The 19,605-nt window shown below is 34.5% G+C and overlaps 1 protein-coding gene across 1 annotated transcript; it reads left to right on the plus strand.

The window, feature by feature from the left end:
• Nucleotides 1-3,728: 3,728 nt before the first annotated feature.
• On the plus strand, nt 3,729-9,463 carry LOC145638215 (GEM-like protein 1). Its single transcript, XM_081689184.1, has 5 exons — nt 3,729-3,827; nt 4,484-4,864; nt 4,960-5,061; nt 6,317-6,588; nt 8,904-9,463. Exons 2-5 carry the CDS (start codon nt 4,576-4,578, stop codon nt 9,081-9,083), a joined length of 843 nt encoding a protein of 280 aa, XP_081545310.1. The 5' UTR covers nt 3,729-3,827; nt 4,484-4,575; the 3' UTR covers nt 9,084-9,463.
• Nucleotides 9,464-19,605: the final 10,142 nt, after the last annotated feature.

A 19,605-nucleotide genomic window follows, 5' to 3' on the forward strand; every position in this document is an offset into this window, starting at 1 on the left:
GTGTTTTTTTTTTTTTTTTTTTTTTTTTTGGGGTAATAAACGAATAATCAGTGGTCTTCATCAATTGCCAAATCACGGTAATTTCTTGTGTTTTATTGGAGAGTTTTTTTTTAGTTGTGTTGATTTGTTTCCCCCTTACGTTAGATTTTACAATAAAAATGAATAATTGAATAAACATTTTGCATCTACTCCTATAAAGGCTATAATCCTACTACTCCGCATAAGAGAAGGATATTCCGTACATCTCCAACAATGAGTCATGGTCTATTGAAAAATTGAAACCGAACCTTTTTTTAATTAAAAAAACGGGAAGGAGTTCAAAAAAAAGGTGAGGATCTAACAAGTATCTAAATTAGATCTCAACTTCAATCTAACAGCAGAAATTCGACCAAATTATCTTGACGTAAACACCCTTACTTTTACACATTAAAAGATATTTTTACTTTGAGATAAACAGATCATGTTTCTCTCCGAGATCAACTTGGGCCAGCTCGTTAATAGCCAAAGGTAAATGTATATACGTAATACGAGTATGTAATAGTAGCTCTTTCAACATCTTTCAGCTTTCACAATGTATATATTGTACAATATCAAATATTTCTGGCTTAATTTTTCCAAACATGTTGTTGATTTTGGACAAAGAAATCATACATAATCTTGGAGTAGGGTCTTATTATATGTACGTAGGAAAATTAGCCTTGTTTTTTGTAGGTACCTCATAGATAAGGGTTAAGCACAATGCAAGTACCCACTTTGAGACAATTACAGTGGAGCTACTTTTCCTTTAATTTTTAATCACAGAAATGCTATTAGACATCAAAGGCAATTCAATTTTCCAAATTATCTTTCCCGTAATTTGGTATAAATGTCAGATGATGGAACTTACATCTTATCCTTTGTTGTGGAGGAGAAGAAAAGGCTATTCCCAATCTTTGTTATTTTCCCACAAAACAAAAACTAGAATTAGGTGAGTTGTGCCAACGACTTGGAGAGGTTTTGCTACAGAAAAACTTCAACATACCACTACTTTTTTTTAGGTAATGGCAACGTGCCAACAAATGAATAATAAATAAAAAAAAATATATATATATATATATTTGGGCTCCGTTGATGCTTTGATTATTGCATGAATGTCACAATCAAATTAGTTTTGTTTCATTATTTTATTTACAATTATATTAAAAGAAAAATAAAAAAAAAATATTGTGAGTTTTATAATTGTTGATACATTTAATTCATAATATCTCTACTTATTTCATAATATTTATTTAAAATTTATTTAACTTCCAAACTATATATGTATGCAAGACTAAACATGATGTTAAAAGAGTTGAGGTACAAAATTCATATAGTTGCTCATTGTTGTGAGTAACTTGTACTTCGTATCGCTTACAAAACTCTTTTATTGTTTTATACATACCAACTTGTATCACCTTGTAATTTTTGTTTGAGGGATGTCAAGTTAATCTCTTTGATTGCTTTAGTTTGTCAATATATTTCGCCAACTCGACATTTGGAGTTAGTTGTGATGAATCAGCGGGGTACATATAGACACGTAGGCGAGCGATTAGTAAACACCGCTTATTTCCCCCATTGAAGCTCCATTGAAGATACCACCGACACTTATTTCCTCCATTGAAGCTACCACCCGACACTTAATTCTTACATTGAAGCTACCACCGACACCACTATCTTCCTCCGCTAAACCATCCCCCAGCACCACCACCACTACAAGAAAAATCTCTTTTCATAGCAATTATTTTGTAGCGATTGTACATTCGCTACAATTTGAAAGTATGTTTGTGAAATAATTAAGGATGTCGTATCATTTTTACAATCGCCATGGTTTTCCCATATAAAATCGATACGGAAAACATATTAATATATATCCACACTATTTTTACACATTTATATAATTTTGAGAAATCGTATCATTTACAATCGCCACTAAATCCTAAAAATCGATACGAAAAGCCTTTTCAACACTAGATATATAAATATTGTTTGACAAAGAATACATAAAATATATCATAGCTTATTGGTGAAACATTTAATATAAGAGTTTGAGGTTGCATGTTCAAATCTTGTAAAGATCATACGCATGTTTTTTTTTTTTTGAAGAAAATGAGTTGAACATTTATAGCGATTGTAATCGCTACAATAATCACCACGATTGGATGTAGTTTTTCGTATCGATTATTGAGGCCAACCCCAGCGATATTGAAAACCACTACTAAAGGCTAAGGCAACGTGGGATATTGTATCGAATGACCATTCGTTGGGAAAGCTTTTTGTTGCAATTACAATCGATACTAAAGGTTAAAATAATCGCTACGAAAAGGTTATTTTCTTGTAGTGCACCAAGCCGCCGAATTAAACGAAAACCCTAGGAATAAAAGGTGAAATTAAGGGCTGGTCCCAAAGGGTAGGGGTGACCAAGAACATGGTGTTGGTGAACAGTGGGTGGAGAATGGTGGATAGAGAAAGGTGGAGGTGGTGTTTCTAGGCAGATGTCATTGTTGAATGAAGGTAGCAAGCTTTGAGGAGAGGTAAAGTGAGTTAACGATGGAATTAACTTTAACTCTGTGTCTTACGTGTTCAGCCAAGTCATCGTCAACGTGGGCGTATGAACATGTCACATAGGTAAATTGACCAACGAATCCCCAATTTTAATGATGGAATTACCAAAATTGACATTTTAGAGCAATCAAAGAGATAAACAGGAAATTGTTGTTTTTGTTTGTTGTGACATGCTAGTACAATTCATTTGTGAGTATTTGTGTGTCTATTAATTCAATGAATTAGCTTAAAGCAACATGAATATTAAAATTCAATAGAATTTATTTTTCATCAACAATATGTGTCAACTTCACAAAAAATATAAATAGATCAGTCGGCCAACATAAAGCTCCAAATTTGTGTCATTTAGCTAGTACAAATTCCACACCAAGCCCTTATAATATAATCAACATTTTTGCATTGATGAGTCATTCATAAAATCGCGAGTAAATTATGAGTGGGAGTAGAGGCCACGACAATAATGATTTGTGTGATTTTAACAAGACCTATAATTGGAATTGATTTGTTTCCCAAAAAAAAAATTAAAAGAGCACTTTAACATGAAACAAAGGCTCAAGTCCTTAAGCAACTTCAAATGTTCAATTGATGTCCTCATTGTGTTTGGTTCGTTAATTGGGATTATGGAGGGATGTAGTGAGAGTTTTGCTTGTGACAACTTTAATTGAATGTTGTTTTAAAAAAGAAATTGCAAACATGAAGAACAAACTAACTTAAGCCAATAAGTAAGATGAGCTACAGTAACAATGTCTTGTACAGTTCACCTACATAATAGAGTTAGCTGTTTTAGAAGGTGTTAGGAAATTATGCGTATAATTGTATTTGATTAATGCGGAATAAGTCAATGATAAAAAGGAACTAGAACAACACTTCGTCAACAGCGTTTCAGTTTTGTTAGGTTTTCGTAAAACGACCATAATTTTCTCGTTTCTTATCAAAATTGAGCATTTGCATATGTTGAAAAGCTCTTGAAACAAGCTATCATCTCCAACTTAAATCACCTTAAGATCACTTATAGATTGAAATATATATGCATTTAAAGTCGGCCATATTAGATTTCGAGTCACAAATTAACTGAAGGTGTTTCTCATAGACCATTTCTAACTCTTAAGTTAAGTGTGACAAATAGTGTGATGAATAAGAATTGAAAGTGGAGAGGGTTTGAGCTATTAGAAAACAATATTTCAAGTAGAAAAGATGTGTTCTTATAATAATTACAGAGACCAATGTCGAGTCGATGCAAGAAATAGCCATTAAGTCAATTGTAGGGGTATATATAGAAAATTAGATGACTTACCGTCGACCAATTAGGGGTATAAAAATGATATGACTTAGTATCGTAATGGACTAACCGGGGGTAGATGGAACCCGCAAATTTCAAAATTAGACAGCTATAGATCCATGAAGGGCATGGTCAACCCTATTCTCTAGTTGCCAATGAGCTTGATTTTTCGATAATATAGTCAATAATGGTGGAGATCGAGGAAGGTCTATTAAGAAGGAAGAATTTTCAATGGAGGATGGAGAAGGAGGAAGTACTAATGGAGGATGGAGGAAGCAATAACGACGTCGTTACCTCAATTTGTAACTTAACATGTCGAATTCACAACAATACCCAAATAATTCATGACTACATCGATTTTATCAATTAAATAGGAGTAACATATTCGGTCAATTATAAACTAGATTCTCGTAACTTATATTTTCTACAGTAGTATGTTAATAATCCATGAGAGTGAGGGAAAATTCAACTGATTAAAGTTCTTTACTCAATTTTGTGATTTTGGGATCAATTCTAACCAGTCGCCTAGATGGCTATTTTAACACCAAAAATAAATTTTTTAAAAAAAAAAAAAACAGTAATTTGTAGAAAAGGATGACTCATCACTAAAAAAAACAGTTGTAACGGTAAAACCAACCAATGAATCCCTTTTTGTTTGACCTCAATTCCTTGCTCTAATCTCTCTTCTTCTCTCTCCAATCACAAATTCCACAACCATGGAAGATGAACCTCCAACCCCCACCGTCAAAGAATCCAAACCCCCAAAACCCGATAACTTGACTCCCACTTCAACCCCAAACCCGAATCCTGACCCGACCCCCAAATCATCCTCCGATGAAACACACTCTTCAGAATACGCGCCATACCCTAAGCTCGACCCAAACGACGTCGTTCCACCGCCTGACCCTCTTCTCTCTCCTCCTGCTCCTTCCTCCGCCACCACCATGCCGAACGAGTCCAACCCTTACGTGTCTGCCGCTCCTGTTCCCACATCATCTTCCAAGAGTATGAACATTTTTTATTTTGATTTTGAATTAGGGTTTTGATTTTGTGTGATTTGGTGTTTGATTTGATTTGGGTTAATTGATTTTGGTGTGTAGAAACGATGGATTCGGTGAAGGATGTGTTGGGGAAATGGCAGAAGAAGGCTGTCGATGCTTCTACTAAGGCCCAGGATCTTGCTGGCAATATGTGGCAGCATTGTAATTCTTTCTCTCTTCGTTTTTTTTTTTTTTTTTAATTGTTTAATTGATTTTGTTGTTTTGATTGCTCTGCATTTGTGAAATTGTGATAAATCGATGTTAAAATCATGTCATCTGTTATAAAGTTATGATCTTTATTGTTTTGGTTGGAATTCTGAAATTTAATGAATAATGACCATTATTATAAGGCAGTTCAGATCACACTATCTATATGAAAATAGTTTTACATGGAGGAAGTACATTTCAATTTTTTCATGCATTGCAGAAGTTTTTGCATTGTATCAATTGTGAAGAATGAAGATGAATGTTTAAAACAATCAAATTGATGCATCCTATATTTAAGGTGTCCAATCCTTTTAAAATGAACAGTATAGTTAACAACTCCAGCTACTCATTGCAGTTGGAATTTTGATTTTGATGATAAGGGCGATGTGGAAGATGGACCCTTTCATGCCATTCTTATCACTTTATTATTCAAATCTTTGAAAAAAAAAGCCAAACATATCCTTTTGTTTTTGTTGGAATATCTTAGGATGTTGTTCAATCTATTCTTTTTAGCTAGGAACTTGAATGATAGTGATTAACTGCAAAAACAGTAACAGGAATTAGAATGATTCTATAGTAAGCTAACAATCGTAAAATTATTTGATAGCAGGGTAATTGCCTGTTATAGGGTGTAGATAAACTATTTGTTTATCTTTGGAGTTTGTCCGTATACCAAAAGGGTGGCTTATAAGGCTAAGTTATTTTTAAAAAAACATGCATAAATAAAACGAGGAAGATGCTATAAATTACCAGTTGACCTCTAAAGTTATACTTCGTAGTTATCAGCTGACCTCTAAGGTTGAACCCTCTTTTGTATAATCCTAAGAGGAATCTGTCAGTTTGAAGGTGTTACAAGGCTTTGCAGCATTGTAAATGCCTAAGCTTTCGCATCTTTTCATTTTGATTGAGTTTATGACTCCGTGGTGTATATGGGTTAACCTGTATTAGTGGGCTTTAAATTTTCCCGAAAGTACTCTCATTCTATACCTGACATTGTAGTTATAAGTGAGGACACTTAGAAATCACAACTATGTCAGAAATAACACTAAATTATTAGTAAATGGCCAAACCTGTCACTTGATCATACATCTGTATTATGTATACTTACACTTGTAATTTGTAATGTGGGATTTATGTTTTATTCAAGATTTTTTCTTTATGATCCTTTTGGGAAAGTATTACTTATTATGCTACCATGTCCTTAAATCAGTGAAAACAAGCCCCAGTGTTGCTGATGCTGCTGTTGCAAGAATTACTCAACAAACAAAAATTATTGCTGAGGGTGGTTATGAAAAGGTATTTAAGCAAACTTTCGAGACTCTTCCAGAGGAGCAACTAAAGAAGTGGTTTGCTTGCTACCTCTCAACATCTGCTGGTCCAGTCATGGGAACTCTATATCTGTCAACAGTAAAGCTTGCATTCTGCAGTGACAATCCTCTTTCATACACAAACGGTGACAAAACTGAATGGAGCTACTACAAGGTTAGTGTCCTTCTCTCTGATTTTTGAATGTTATCTGCATCATATATCCTCGTCGATCACCCCATCCTGAGAATTATTATAGGTGCTCTTAGATGAAGCATTGGCCTTTCCAGTGAATTGTCTGAGTTCAGAAATTTAATTTTGCCTCAAGTGTTTTTGAGAACTTTATGCTGCTCTTAGCTATGTTTTGTTTACTCATACTTTCACATTTGTAGAGATGGTTGAATTTACGGTTTCCGTGTTTCCATGTAGAGCTGTCAAAAGCTGACCCGACCCGAACCCAATTATTAACCGACCTATCTGAACACAAAAAAATGGTGACCCAAACCCGACCTGAAACCAACCCTAGACCCGAGTTGACCTGAGTATGTGAGACCCGAACATGAACCGACCTAGAGATGACCCGACCAGAATGTAACCCGTAAACTTTTGACCTGAGTCGAACCCGACTTGAACCGAAATTGATCCAAACCCGTTTTAACTCGCTGAAACCCGAATTTAGCACGACTTGTTACTAGCCCGACCTGAATTCAACCCGACCCGTTCCTAACCCAACCCGAATTTAACCTATTACAAACCCGACCCGAAATCAACCCGACTTGTTATTGACCCGACCCAAATTCAACCCGACTTGATATTGACCCGACCCGAATTTTACCCAACCTATTACTAATCCGGCCTAAAAATTCAACCCGATTTGTTACTAACCTGACTCGAAATCAACATGACTTGTTATTGACCCGACCTAAATGGCTAAATTCAACCCAAATTGCTCCTGGCCCGATTTCAAATTACCTTAAATTCAATCTAGACCGTCTTATTATTGTTGATCAAAGCATTTTGTCAAGGGAGACCAAGTCGGTCCAAGCGAGCAAAAGAAAGGAGCATCATCCCCAAAGTTAAAGAGTTAAATATAATATATATTTGTTGTATGGTCAAAGGAGATAATTATCTTCTTAAATTATAGACTATAGTTCCCTAGTATGTTTTCATATATATATTATAGTCAAAGGAAATAACTAGCTTGATAAAAACGATAATTATCTATTTATAGTTAGTTGAACCCGAATATGATCCGACATGAAAATGACCTGATTGTAACCCGCAAATTATTGAGTTGAACATAACCCGACTTGAACCCGAGAATGACCAGACATGGAAATGACATAACCTAATTATAATCCGCAAATTATTAACTTAGAACCAAACCCGAGAATGACCTGACTTGAAAATTACCTGACCTGATTATAGTCCACAAATTATTGATTTGAACCGAACCCGACTCAAACCCAAGAATGACCCGACCTAATTCTAACCCGTAAATTATTGACTTGAACCGAACCCGAGAATTACCCTACCCCGTTTTAACCCGAATTAAACCCGACCTATTGTTCACCCGACCCAAATGTAACCCAACCTGCTATAAACCCGACCTAAACCCGACCCAAACGCGATAAGATGTATGACCCGACTTAAGCATGACCTAACCCGAACCCGACCCGCATAGGTTACGACATTAACCCGAATTGACCCGACCCGAGTTAACCCGACCCACTATTACTCGTTTACCCGAATTGACAGCTTTATTTCCATGTATGATTGTTTGAATAGTCAGTATACTGTAAATGCCCAAATTGTGAGCTAAAACAATATAAATAGCATGATTTTGCGTGAAGTAATATGCCAGTCATTTTGCCTTTCCTGTCAAGGTTAATTGGAGAAAACCTTTTTTGTAATTGCAACACACCGCTGATACAGCCACTTTTTAGCAATTATTACGGGCAAGGCTACCCATCGCCCCATCCCCCCATCCCCATCCCCATCCTAGGCTGTAGTTGATCATAGGTATTTGCAAACAGTGTGCATTGTATGAACATTATGGATAGCTTGAAACAGGATTAGTCCACTTTGTGGAATATTTGCCGTGATATGTCCTATGGTATGGACATTATGGGGATATCTTGAAGCAGGATTAGTCCAATATTTAAGGAATTTTTACAGTGATGTCTTATGCTGTTGTATAATAATGCAAGAATGAATGAAAAATGTTTGTAGCTATCATCAACCAATTCATTTTGTTGAGAAATCTTCAATGGAATTGTCGCATTTGTCTCTTTTATAATATTATGTCGTCAGTGTCTATTATTACTGGCTATCTGCCGCTGAAAAATCTGGATATGGGTCCCCCCCCCCCCCCCCCCCTTATGCCTGGTTTCATTTCTGCCAGTGTACATAGCTCACCCCAGCTTGCATTTACATAGTGGAGTTTTGGTTTTATGTTTACTTATTAGTAATTTTTATACTATTTGTATTAGGTGGTTATTCCATTGGATCAGTTGAAAGCAGTTAACCCTTCAACCAGCAAAATAAACTCAGCTGAGAAATACATTCAGATAATCTCAGTTGATAACCACGAGTTTTGGTTCATGGGGTTTGTTTACTATGACAATGCTGTGAAGTATCTGCAAGAAGTATTGCAGGGACAAAGCTCATAGTTGATGCCAAACAAATGACTGTTCTGAGAAGATAATTTATTGTAGATAAACGCTTTTGCAAAATTTGTTATTTTCTAAGACAGGAAATATTTACATCATAATGTACTGCTGGTGGGGTTTGTTATGTTTGTACAATTGATGTTATGGGTTTTGATATGTTTGTACAATTGATGTTATGGATTTTGTTTTGTTTGTACACTTGATGTTACGGGGTTTAATATGTTTGCACAATCGATATGATGTTATTGCTCTATTGATTTGTTAGAGCCTTGATTATGTTGTTTTTCTAAGATGGATGTAACGATTGTTAATAGTACTCATTGGTTGTATTTATTGGTGATTCATGCAATATGTAATAAAATTAATCGTGTTTTGTTTCACTTTTCATGATTCTTGTAAGTTTGAGCTATGTATATGATGTTCCACATCTCTTCCAAACCAATTAGATATCTCACGTTCATGTAAAACTTCAAAACTGGGGTGTAACTCGTGTAAGTGGTTATGATAGACTTCCTCCTGGCATGGCTTAAAAATGTAGGCTGGGAACGCCTAACACCTTTGGAGGAAGGGCTGCGGTGAGCATCAAACCCAGCTTGGGCATCTCCACCTGGTAGGAGGTGGGAACTGCTGCCTCACTGATTTTTCCTATGTTACATTGCCTAGCCTAGACCAAAATGCGGAGTTGATTCCGTCATGCACACTGAGGTTTCGTCATGCACTGTGTTTGTACACTGAGGTTTCGTCATGCACTGAGTTGATTTTTCCTATGTTTGTACACTGAGGTTTCGTCATGCACTGTGTTTCGGCCTAGACCAAAATGCGGAGTTGATTCCGTCAAGTGTCCATATGATCATACCTACCAGTATTAAGGTCTAGATAGAAAGTCCGAGTAATATATTGGACATTTCATGATAAATAACTAAAGTAGCAATTTTCAGGATTTATACTATATTTGTAGCAAACCAAGTCTCGGCTACTGGTTCATCAAAAAGCCAGGAAAAACTTCTGTAAGTTACCTCTACTTCTTATTAAATTACTGTTCTGTTTCGTTGAATCTGATCCATTCCTGTGAAAGAGATGGATACATATTTTTTATTACGAATTTTTGAGACTATTTCAATATCTCCTACTTGCTATTTATCAGCATAAAACCCATCTTTGCCTCTTATATCTTCAGTTCTTCAGAGCAGAACTTTGTCTCATCAGCTAATTCAAGAAAATGAGCATCAATGTTCAGCTGAAATCAATCAAACTAGGTACTAATCATAGCGAGAACGATTATCTCAACTCAACATCATCATTTTCTTACTCTTCCGACTATGCATCTTATCCAATACTCACCCCAGAAGATCTTGCACCTGTACCTGAACCTGTACCTGAACCTTTCCTCTCGGTTCCAGTAACACCACCAAGGACACCTCCTCCAACTCCCGCTGCAGTGGACACAGCTTCCAAGATTGATCATGCTTTTGCCTTGGCAGCTCTACAGGCCACACATCGCGATATGGCTTCTCATATCACTGAAGCGTTTGATGGTATGAACGATGATTCTCTGTCATGGAATCGCGAAAATAATGGTGTACTTTTGTATGCAATGGTTTTTATTATTGGGGTTTTGGTTGGTTTATTTGTCATTTGACTTGGTCTTGTACTAATCAAAGCATGAACTTGAACTTGTAAATGAGTAATAAAATTAAACAATGAAATGATGATGCAATCAGTTTATTTATGTGTAAATAGACATACGAAGTATTATTATTTTTTTTTTTCCTTTTTTTGAAACACATACACGAAGTATATCAATTAATACATTGTAAACATTTATGCATAACTTTTATCACTTCAACAAATAATGCTGAACTGCTCATGTATTACAATGTTTTGCATTGAGGAGTTGTTTCAATACATAACCTGTTCCTCTACTCATTTACTCGCCGAAATCAGTCACAAGCATCAACGTGCCTACACACCGGTGTGGTGAAGGGGGAAGGAAATTTGCCACCAAGTGTTTTGGTGATCGGCGAGTATTAAGTATCAACCGAGCTCCTCTAGCATTAGGGAACTTACTACTTACCAAAGATATATCCACAAATTTTTTGCTTCACAGTTGTGACTTGTGAGTGCAATGCAATAGTTGTATAATGTAGCAAGCCTAATTGGACTAGGAATTTGAATGTCTTCCTTTCGGCCCAACTCGAGTAGAGTAGTTAAAATTCTTCAAATAGTCCAATTAGTAGGCCCATCGAGTTAAGAGTCCAGCCCAATAAGAAAATTTGTTGGAGCATATATAATACCATTAATTATGAATGATAATGAAAGCTGTGTAATAAGATTTGGTCGGTTGTAAAATGAGGTTATTAGGCTTATAGTTGTCAAATCTTATTTAACATTCATTAAAAATGTATTTTGTTGACCTTATAATACATATTTCACTATCACACTTGTATTATTATTCTAATTCTGCGTTGATCCAATGAAAGTGCATTAAGCACTTTAGTTAGGAAAAAGAATTTTTCATAGCATTTGTATTACCTCCTCTAATTTGGTCCAACTACCCTTTTTAAGGGTGACAATTACTAAACAATCATGATTCCTAACTTTTAGTTCAATGCTCAATCAAGCACCAAATTAATTAGGATTTCAACAAAATAAGTTGTTATGACTATATATAGATAAGAACCAAATGGTCCTAGTGCAAGAGGAGGGCATCAAGGACAGGTGGAAGGGGTACTTCGATGAATTATTTAATGGAAGTAATGGAGTTGTGATAGGAGATACCTCTATGAGTGATGAAGAAATCAACATGGAGTATGTGCGAAGGATTAGGAGAGTAGAGGTGGAGATTGCACTGAGGAAGATGAAACCTAAGAAGGCGGTTGGCCCTGATGGGGTACCGATAGAGGTGTGGAGGTGTTTGGGTAAGATTGGTATTGATTGGTTAACAAACCTTTTCAACAAGATATGGACGGCTACAAGGATCCCACAAGATTGGAGGAAGAGCACCTTGGTCCCGGTTTATAAAAACAAAGGAGACGCTCAAGATTGTTCTAACTATCGAGGAATTAAGCTTATGAGCCATACTATGAAGTTGTGGGAAAGGGTGATTGAACAAAGGTTGAGGGCATGCACAAGCATTTCAGATAACCAATTTGGTTTTATGCCTGGGAGATCTACTATGGAGGCAATCCATTTGATAAGACAAATGATGGAGTTTTATAGGGTAAAGAAGAAAGATCTTCATATGGTCTTTATTGATTTAGAGAAGGCATATGACAAGGTGCCAAGAGAGATACTTTGGTGGGCAATGTTGAAGAAAGGTATCCCACGAAGGTATGTAGACCTAGTTAAGGATATGTATCGGGATGTGTCAACAAATGTGAGGACATGCGGAGGGTTGACAAAAGATTTCCCTATTACAATCGGATTGCATCAAGGGTCTGCATTAAGCCCTTTTCTTTTTGCAACGGTTCTAGACGAATTAACTAGACCAATTCAAGATGAGGTTCCATGGTGTATGCTGTTCGCAGATGATATCGTTTTGGTGGATGAGACTAAGGATGGGGTTAATGTCAAGTTGGAGCAATGGAGGCAAAGGTTGGAATCTAGAGGGTTTAAGCTAAGTCGGAGTAAGACTGAATATTTGGTATGTCGTTTTGGCACTCAGAGGGGGACAAGCAATGAAGTGGTGAGTTTGGATGGAAAGGATTTGACCATGAGTGAATGTTTTAAGTACCTAGGGTCGATCATCCAGAAGAATGGTGACATTGATCAAGACGTGACCCACAGGATTAAGTCAGGGTGGCTTAAATGGAGAGCGGCCACGGGAGTGCTATGCGACCGCAGCATTCCCTTAAAGTTGAAGGGAAAATTCTACAGGACTGCCATAAGACCAGTGTTGCTCTATGGTACAGAATGTTGGGCTTCTAAGAAAGAGCATATTAAAAAGATGGAGGTTACGGAAATGCGCATGTTAAGGTGGATGTGTGGAAACACTTTAAGAGATAGAATCAGAAATGAGGTTATTCGCAAGAAAGTAGGTGTGGCGGGCATTGTAGATAAATTAAGGGAAAATCGTCTGCGTTGGTTTGGACATGTAAGACGGAGACCCGAGGGTGCACCGGTGCGAAGAGTGGAAGAGTGGGACCATGGAGGGATTAAACGAGGAAGAGGGAGACCAAAGATGACTTGGTTGGAAGGAGTGAGGAAGGATATGAAGTGCATGGATTTACGTGAGGATGAAGTTTTGGATCGTAAGGGATGGAGGAGAAAGATTTATGTTGATGACTACACGGAATAATCAAATTTGGTTCATGTTAGCCGACCCCACTTTTGGGATTAAGGCTTTGATTGATTGATTTATATATATATATATATATATATATATATATATATATATATATATATATATATATATATATATATATATATATATATATATATATATATATATATATATATATATATATATATATATATACACTACCTCCGGTCCAATTTAGGGGTATTATTTGTGAGACATAAAATATTCCTTTGTTGCGGGTAATTGGACCGGAGGTAGTATAACTAAAGTGAGTTAGTTTAATGTCATATAATATAGGACATGTTCGACATTAATTTTTTGAATATATACATTTTTTATATCTTTAATTACATTTTTTATAGCATCACAAAAACATATTCTAATTTACCAAAACACTCCAAAAATAGAGAAAGAAATGCGAAGGAGAATTTTGTTCACTCCCAATAAATGGTCGTTATTTTAATAGTTGGACCATGTTACCCCTACCTTTGTCTATTTTCTAGGTCTAAATTCCACATTGAGAAAGACTTGCAACATAGCAGTACCTGTAGAGTCAAGCAATTTATGCAATTTTTTCAAACTTATTAAACATCCAACTCGAAGAATCCGGGACTACTGCTTCTTAGATTGTTGGACTAAATTTGATGACTCATACTTCGCTTATTTTTGTGAGATTTTAAAAATTAAATAAATGAGACAATTTTAGTAGGATGAAGAAATGTTTGTAAATCAATCTCCCATTAGATTGGTTTACCTAGTATTGAGACAAATAATATATTAAGTATCATACTTTTTATTTATTTTTTTTGTACTCCTAAAAGTCACGTAGTATCAACATGGACAACATCCACTAGAATTATTGAGTACTACAAAAAATTTGTTATCATACATCCGATGTATTGATCACTAGTTATTAACGTACTTCTTCCCATGACTCAATCTTAGCTAAGTCTTACGAAAGAATAATAAATATTTGTTCTTTTCAACCTATTAAAAATTCATCCGACCTAATCTATATGACCTTATCATATAGAGTATTAAAATTTGTATATGATATGAGCTTATCATACGGAATATAAGTCGATAAAAGCATATGTAGTTCCTACCTTGATACCTTCTATTCTAGAGCTTGTTGCAAATGTATAATTAGTTAGTCGCAAAAACTTGTATGACATACAGAGTAATATCACATGTAAGTTCACAATATCTACAACTCTTTCCGCACACTCAAACAACTGCCTACTCGTATAATTAGATCTGGGGTAAAATCATTGGCGAGTTGACCCAAATACACATTCCTGAATTCTGTTGCATTTTAAAGAAACTGAACCAGAATTGCCAGTTTGCCATCATAATGAGTAGTTCTTTTTTTTTTTTTTGAAAACATGAGTAATTCCTCTTTCTCACAGTATACTTCCTGTTTTTCTATTTTAGAGATTCAAAATATTATTCTTGTTTTTATTATTGATTAACACTCATATTTAAAGATTATTGTACCATCATTTTTGTAACTTTATTAAGTGAATTTCTTAAATTACCCACGAATTTTTCACTTGTCTTGTACTTTTTTTCACTTTTCACTCTTTAACTTTTGTCTAAATCCTCCGTGTTTAATAAGTGTAACAGTTTGACCAAACACAAATACCACTGATCATTAATTTATCTAATTATGTGTTACTGTGTTCGTAAAATTATAAGAAAATTGATACTCCGTATTATGAAAGTACTCCCTCCGTTTTTAAATAATTGCTCCATTTCTATTTTTTGCACTATTCATTTGTCCTACTTTGACTAATGTTTGTGATTTATACATAAAAAAAAATATAGTCTTGTGGGTACTTGTTAGAATCATCTTAATGAATAGATTATTAATTTTCAATTGTTAGAATTTATACTTATTGATACTTAAAGATATTAGTGATCAAAGATTAGCATCGACATGCGTGTCCAAGAGAAATTGAGCAATTATTTAAAAACGGAGGGAGTATATATTATAACGAAACCAACAATGTATTATACAGTTACATTTTTTTTTTTTTTTTTTTATACATTAGTAAATAAATCAAGTCAAAACCATTATGTGAATAGTGAAAAAAAAGTCAAACTATAATGTCTATTAGGGTAATGCTATAGGCAAAGGCTGCATATACGCATTTAATATACTTTCTTTTTTAGTATTAAATCTGTTCTCATAGACTGAACTCAACTGAACTGAATTGAATATTTTATAAGAGAAGAAAATTAGAAGCTGAACTGAACTGAAAATTAACGTATGAGAACAGACCCTAATTTAGGAACTTTTCGACAATTTACAAGTAAATCGGTGTAATAAATGTTTATTTATTGTCTTTTCTTTTCATTTCAGCTTATTTATATATTCAGCCGTAAATATATGCAGCCCTTACGGCTGAATATATCTTTTTCCTACTGATTAAAACACGGAGGAAGTATAATTATTGTACTTTTTACATTTTTTTAAAAAATATACTTCATCCACTTTTTCCTTTCGTTTCTTAAATATCATAAAAAAACACAAACAAAAACTATTAATTGGAACACAGAGTATACAATAAGTGTTACTGTATGACAATAAATAAAATAAGTAAATAGCTCAGTTCGTTCAAATAAATTTCTAAATACGTAACTACAAATAATTTATAACAGCACCATATTATCATGAAAACTTAAACATGAGAAAATGTTTTTAATTACTATGATTATTTATGTTGATAATAATACAAAAGCATGAAATTTACGTGAAAAGTGGGACCCAACCACAAGATGACAGGGTACGTTGATCATTCTGCAACTAAAACAGCTGTGTCCTAATCTGTTATGATTGCTCCATTGAACAAATTTACAGCCCCAATATATACGTCCAAGTCCAACTACATAAAGTATTAAGTACGGGGTATTTAGTTTAGCTTAGTCTTATACGGAGTAACTGATAGATATTATATTTATGATAATATTTGTCGCAGATTAGGATAGATTTTATGTATATTTTGTATCCTTATCGTATTAGTTTTCCTAAATATAATATCATAAGATCTATATGGAAAATATATCAATAATATATTTTCCTATATTCCTAACACCCTCCCGCAATCGTAACGGCAGTAACACGAACGTTACGATTGGAAATTCGCACTTTGTTGAAGTTGATCGAGTTGCACTACTCTGTTGATGTCACCTTCAATTTTTTTTATTTAAAAAAAAAACCATGGTCTTCTGTCACGGCCCTTTGCTGGTGTCCGTGGTTTTTTTGTCACGGCCCTTTGCTGGTGTCCGTGGTCTTCTTTGCCACGGCCCTTTGCTGGTGTCCGTAATCTTCTTTGCCACGACCCTTTGCTGGTGTCCGTGATCTTCTTTGCCAGGCCCTTCGCCGGTGTCCGTGGTCTTTTGCAATTTTTTTTTTCTGAATAAAAAAAAAAACGCCAAACGTGGCTTTTCTTCATCTCCATGGAGATGCAATAATGGAGGAAGCGCACTCAAACACTACAACCTAACCAAATCACATTGATCACATACACCAATAATAACCCACGTATCACATGGTTATTCCAAAAAAAAAAATTAAATAAAAAAAAAATAGAAATTTCAAAGAGCAATACTATTGCATAGCGGAAGCAAATTTATGAATCCCACCGGTGTTAGATTTAGGGAAAACTCCTCAGCCTGGAGTGTGTACCATTGATCAATATATATAGAGTTTACAATGCTAGGCCTAATCGCGTTAGGAAAACTAGTACGATAAGGATACAAAATACACATAAAATCTATCCTAATCAGCAACAAATATTATCATAAATATAATATCTATCGGTAACAATATACGACTTCGGTATATTTCTAGTTTAGCTAAGCGTTGTGTATAACATTTTCATTTATTTAATTAGACATTAACTAGAAGGAAACAATCGCATACTCATACATAGCCTTTAGGGGCTTAGGGCTACATACAATCTTTTAAAAAATAATTATATATTATTAATTAGAAGGAAACAATCCCTTCAAAAAAAAAATTAGAAGGAAACAATCGCATACTCATATTCCGCAATCTGTTTATATATGTAGGAAAAAGTTTTACAAATCTAACTGGTCAAATCCTTGTTTGAAAATCTAATATGAAACAGATCATCATAATTATATCCTGATAACATTTTGAAGGAAAATTTAATCATTTAACATGATTATCGAAAACTCAAACTTTAACCAAAATCACTTGATCCAATTTGATTGTATCGACTCGACCTAGCTAAACCAATATGGGCCGACAGTCAAGGACTCTAATAATAAATAGCATGAATTAGGTTAAAAATAACTCGATTAGACCTAAAATGATATGAACTTAAAATCAGCACAAACAAATTTTATTTGGAATTGACCCGATCTAATTGACCTAATTCCATTTTTCTACTTGGTAAAAAATTAGTTTTAACTATGGATTTGGATCATGTACCAGACTAATTATCTTTAGTCCTATCCAATTCATGTTTTCACTTGGATTGGCTTTTTAAACCCTAAATTTTACTCTCTCGCAAAATACTTTTTTTTTTTTTTTGAATAGCTCTCGCAAAATACTTTATGTATAATTATAAATTGAGTTTTGTGTTTGGCTGACCACACCAAATGACCACATGTAGAAGTTAAGAACAAAATAATTCCTATAACACTAATTGAATAACCCTACGACATTGACCGAGTAATCCCTATGATAATACTGACCGAGTAATCCTATACTATTACACAAACATAGTAACTCATGTAAAACAGAGCAAGTATCCATTTAACACTAATGAAGTAACCCGTACAATGACTGATCACGTGATGTAGTCAGCCACATATAAGAAATTGTAATAATTATATATGCATATTTTCATAACTTTTTTTCCTTATTGATTTTACTTTTAATAATCATTATAAAGGAATAGAGAGTACAAGTTATGGCGAACTAGCTAGAGTATCACATTGGAGAGATAATTATAAAAGAATATGAATAACTTCTATATTTAATTTTGTCAAAAAAAAAAAAAAAAAAAAAAAAAAACCTTCTATATTTAATTATAAAAAAGAATAAGAAGAGTGTGGGCATTAAATAATACTCCAGCCTGAGAAAATAGGGATAGAGGAAATCTATGTCATTGGTTATCCTATCAGGCGAGCATAAGGAAGGCTGCTCCTGCAGCTGTTACTGATACCATGTTTACTACTTGTGTTTCCCAACTCTTTCTTTCATTCAATTATTTATGCTCTGTTGACTTAGCTTGCTCACACTTTTAAACCCCATACGACTTAATTGAGGATACACTATAATGAGAACAATAATAGAGCCCATGCATGGGGTGATATTTACCGATTCTATCTTTGTAAAATTGTAAGAACTCCAGATATGTTACATCTACATACAATACAAAAGAAAATTTATCGAAAGTTACTCATACGGAGTATGTACTTTGTTTGTTTAGAGGGTTGAGACGTTGTGTACTGGTGTTTAGTTGTCTACGGCCTTAGTGGTTCAACTTGTTTAATTAGCTTACTTTGGCCCTGCTCTCATCATATTATTTTCATTTCAGTGCAGTTCATTTCAGCTCTAAATAAGTTCAATTTAGTTCAGTTTAGTTTAGCTCCTAATTTTCTTCTCTCATAAATATTCAGTTCAATTCAAGCTCTAATAAATTCAGTTCATTTCAATTCTGCTCGATCAGTTCAATGTTTTTTAAAAAAAAAAGTGCAAATTGTATTTGTAAGTAGCAATTTAGTCAGCACACATTGTCAATTTAAACATTTTGAATAATTTTTTGATTTTAAGTGTCATGTTTGATTAATATGACTTGAACGTAAACATCGATTGACACTCGTTATACATTATAACCAACTAGCAATTCAACTATGTTTTCCTTATTAATACCTACTCCGTGCATTGTTTACCTGATGTCGAGGGGACCAATGCTGATCTTGGTCACCACCCTTAGGCTTTAAGACTCAAGGTAAGGGGATTCATAGCTTATAGTATAGTGTCAACAATTTATTAACACCTTCATTCTTGTCAAAATTTTCTTCCTCAGTCTTAAATAGTTTGTTAAAGTTAGGTACAATTATCTGGATTTTTTTCCAATAATTTAGGTGTAATTAATTTCTAATTTGTACTAATAAATATGAGCAGCGATAATTACCAATATGGTCAGTATTACAAAGGAATGAAAGAATCGTTATCTCAAG

The sequence above is a fragment of the Chenopodium album genome, chromosome 7 (genome assembly GCF_948465745.1).
Source record: "Chenopodium album chromosome 7, dcCheAlbu1.1, whole genome shotgun sequence".
NCBI lineage: Eukaryota > Viridiplantae > Streptophyta > Magnoliopsida > Caryophyllales > Amaranthaceae > Chenopodium > Chenopodium album.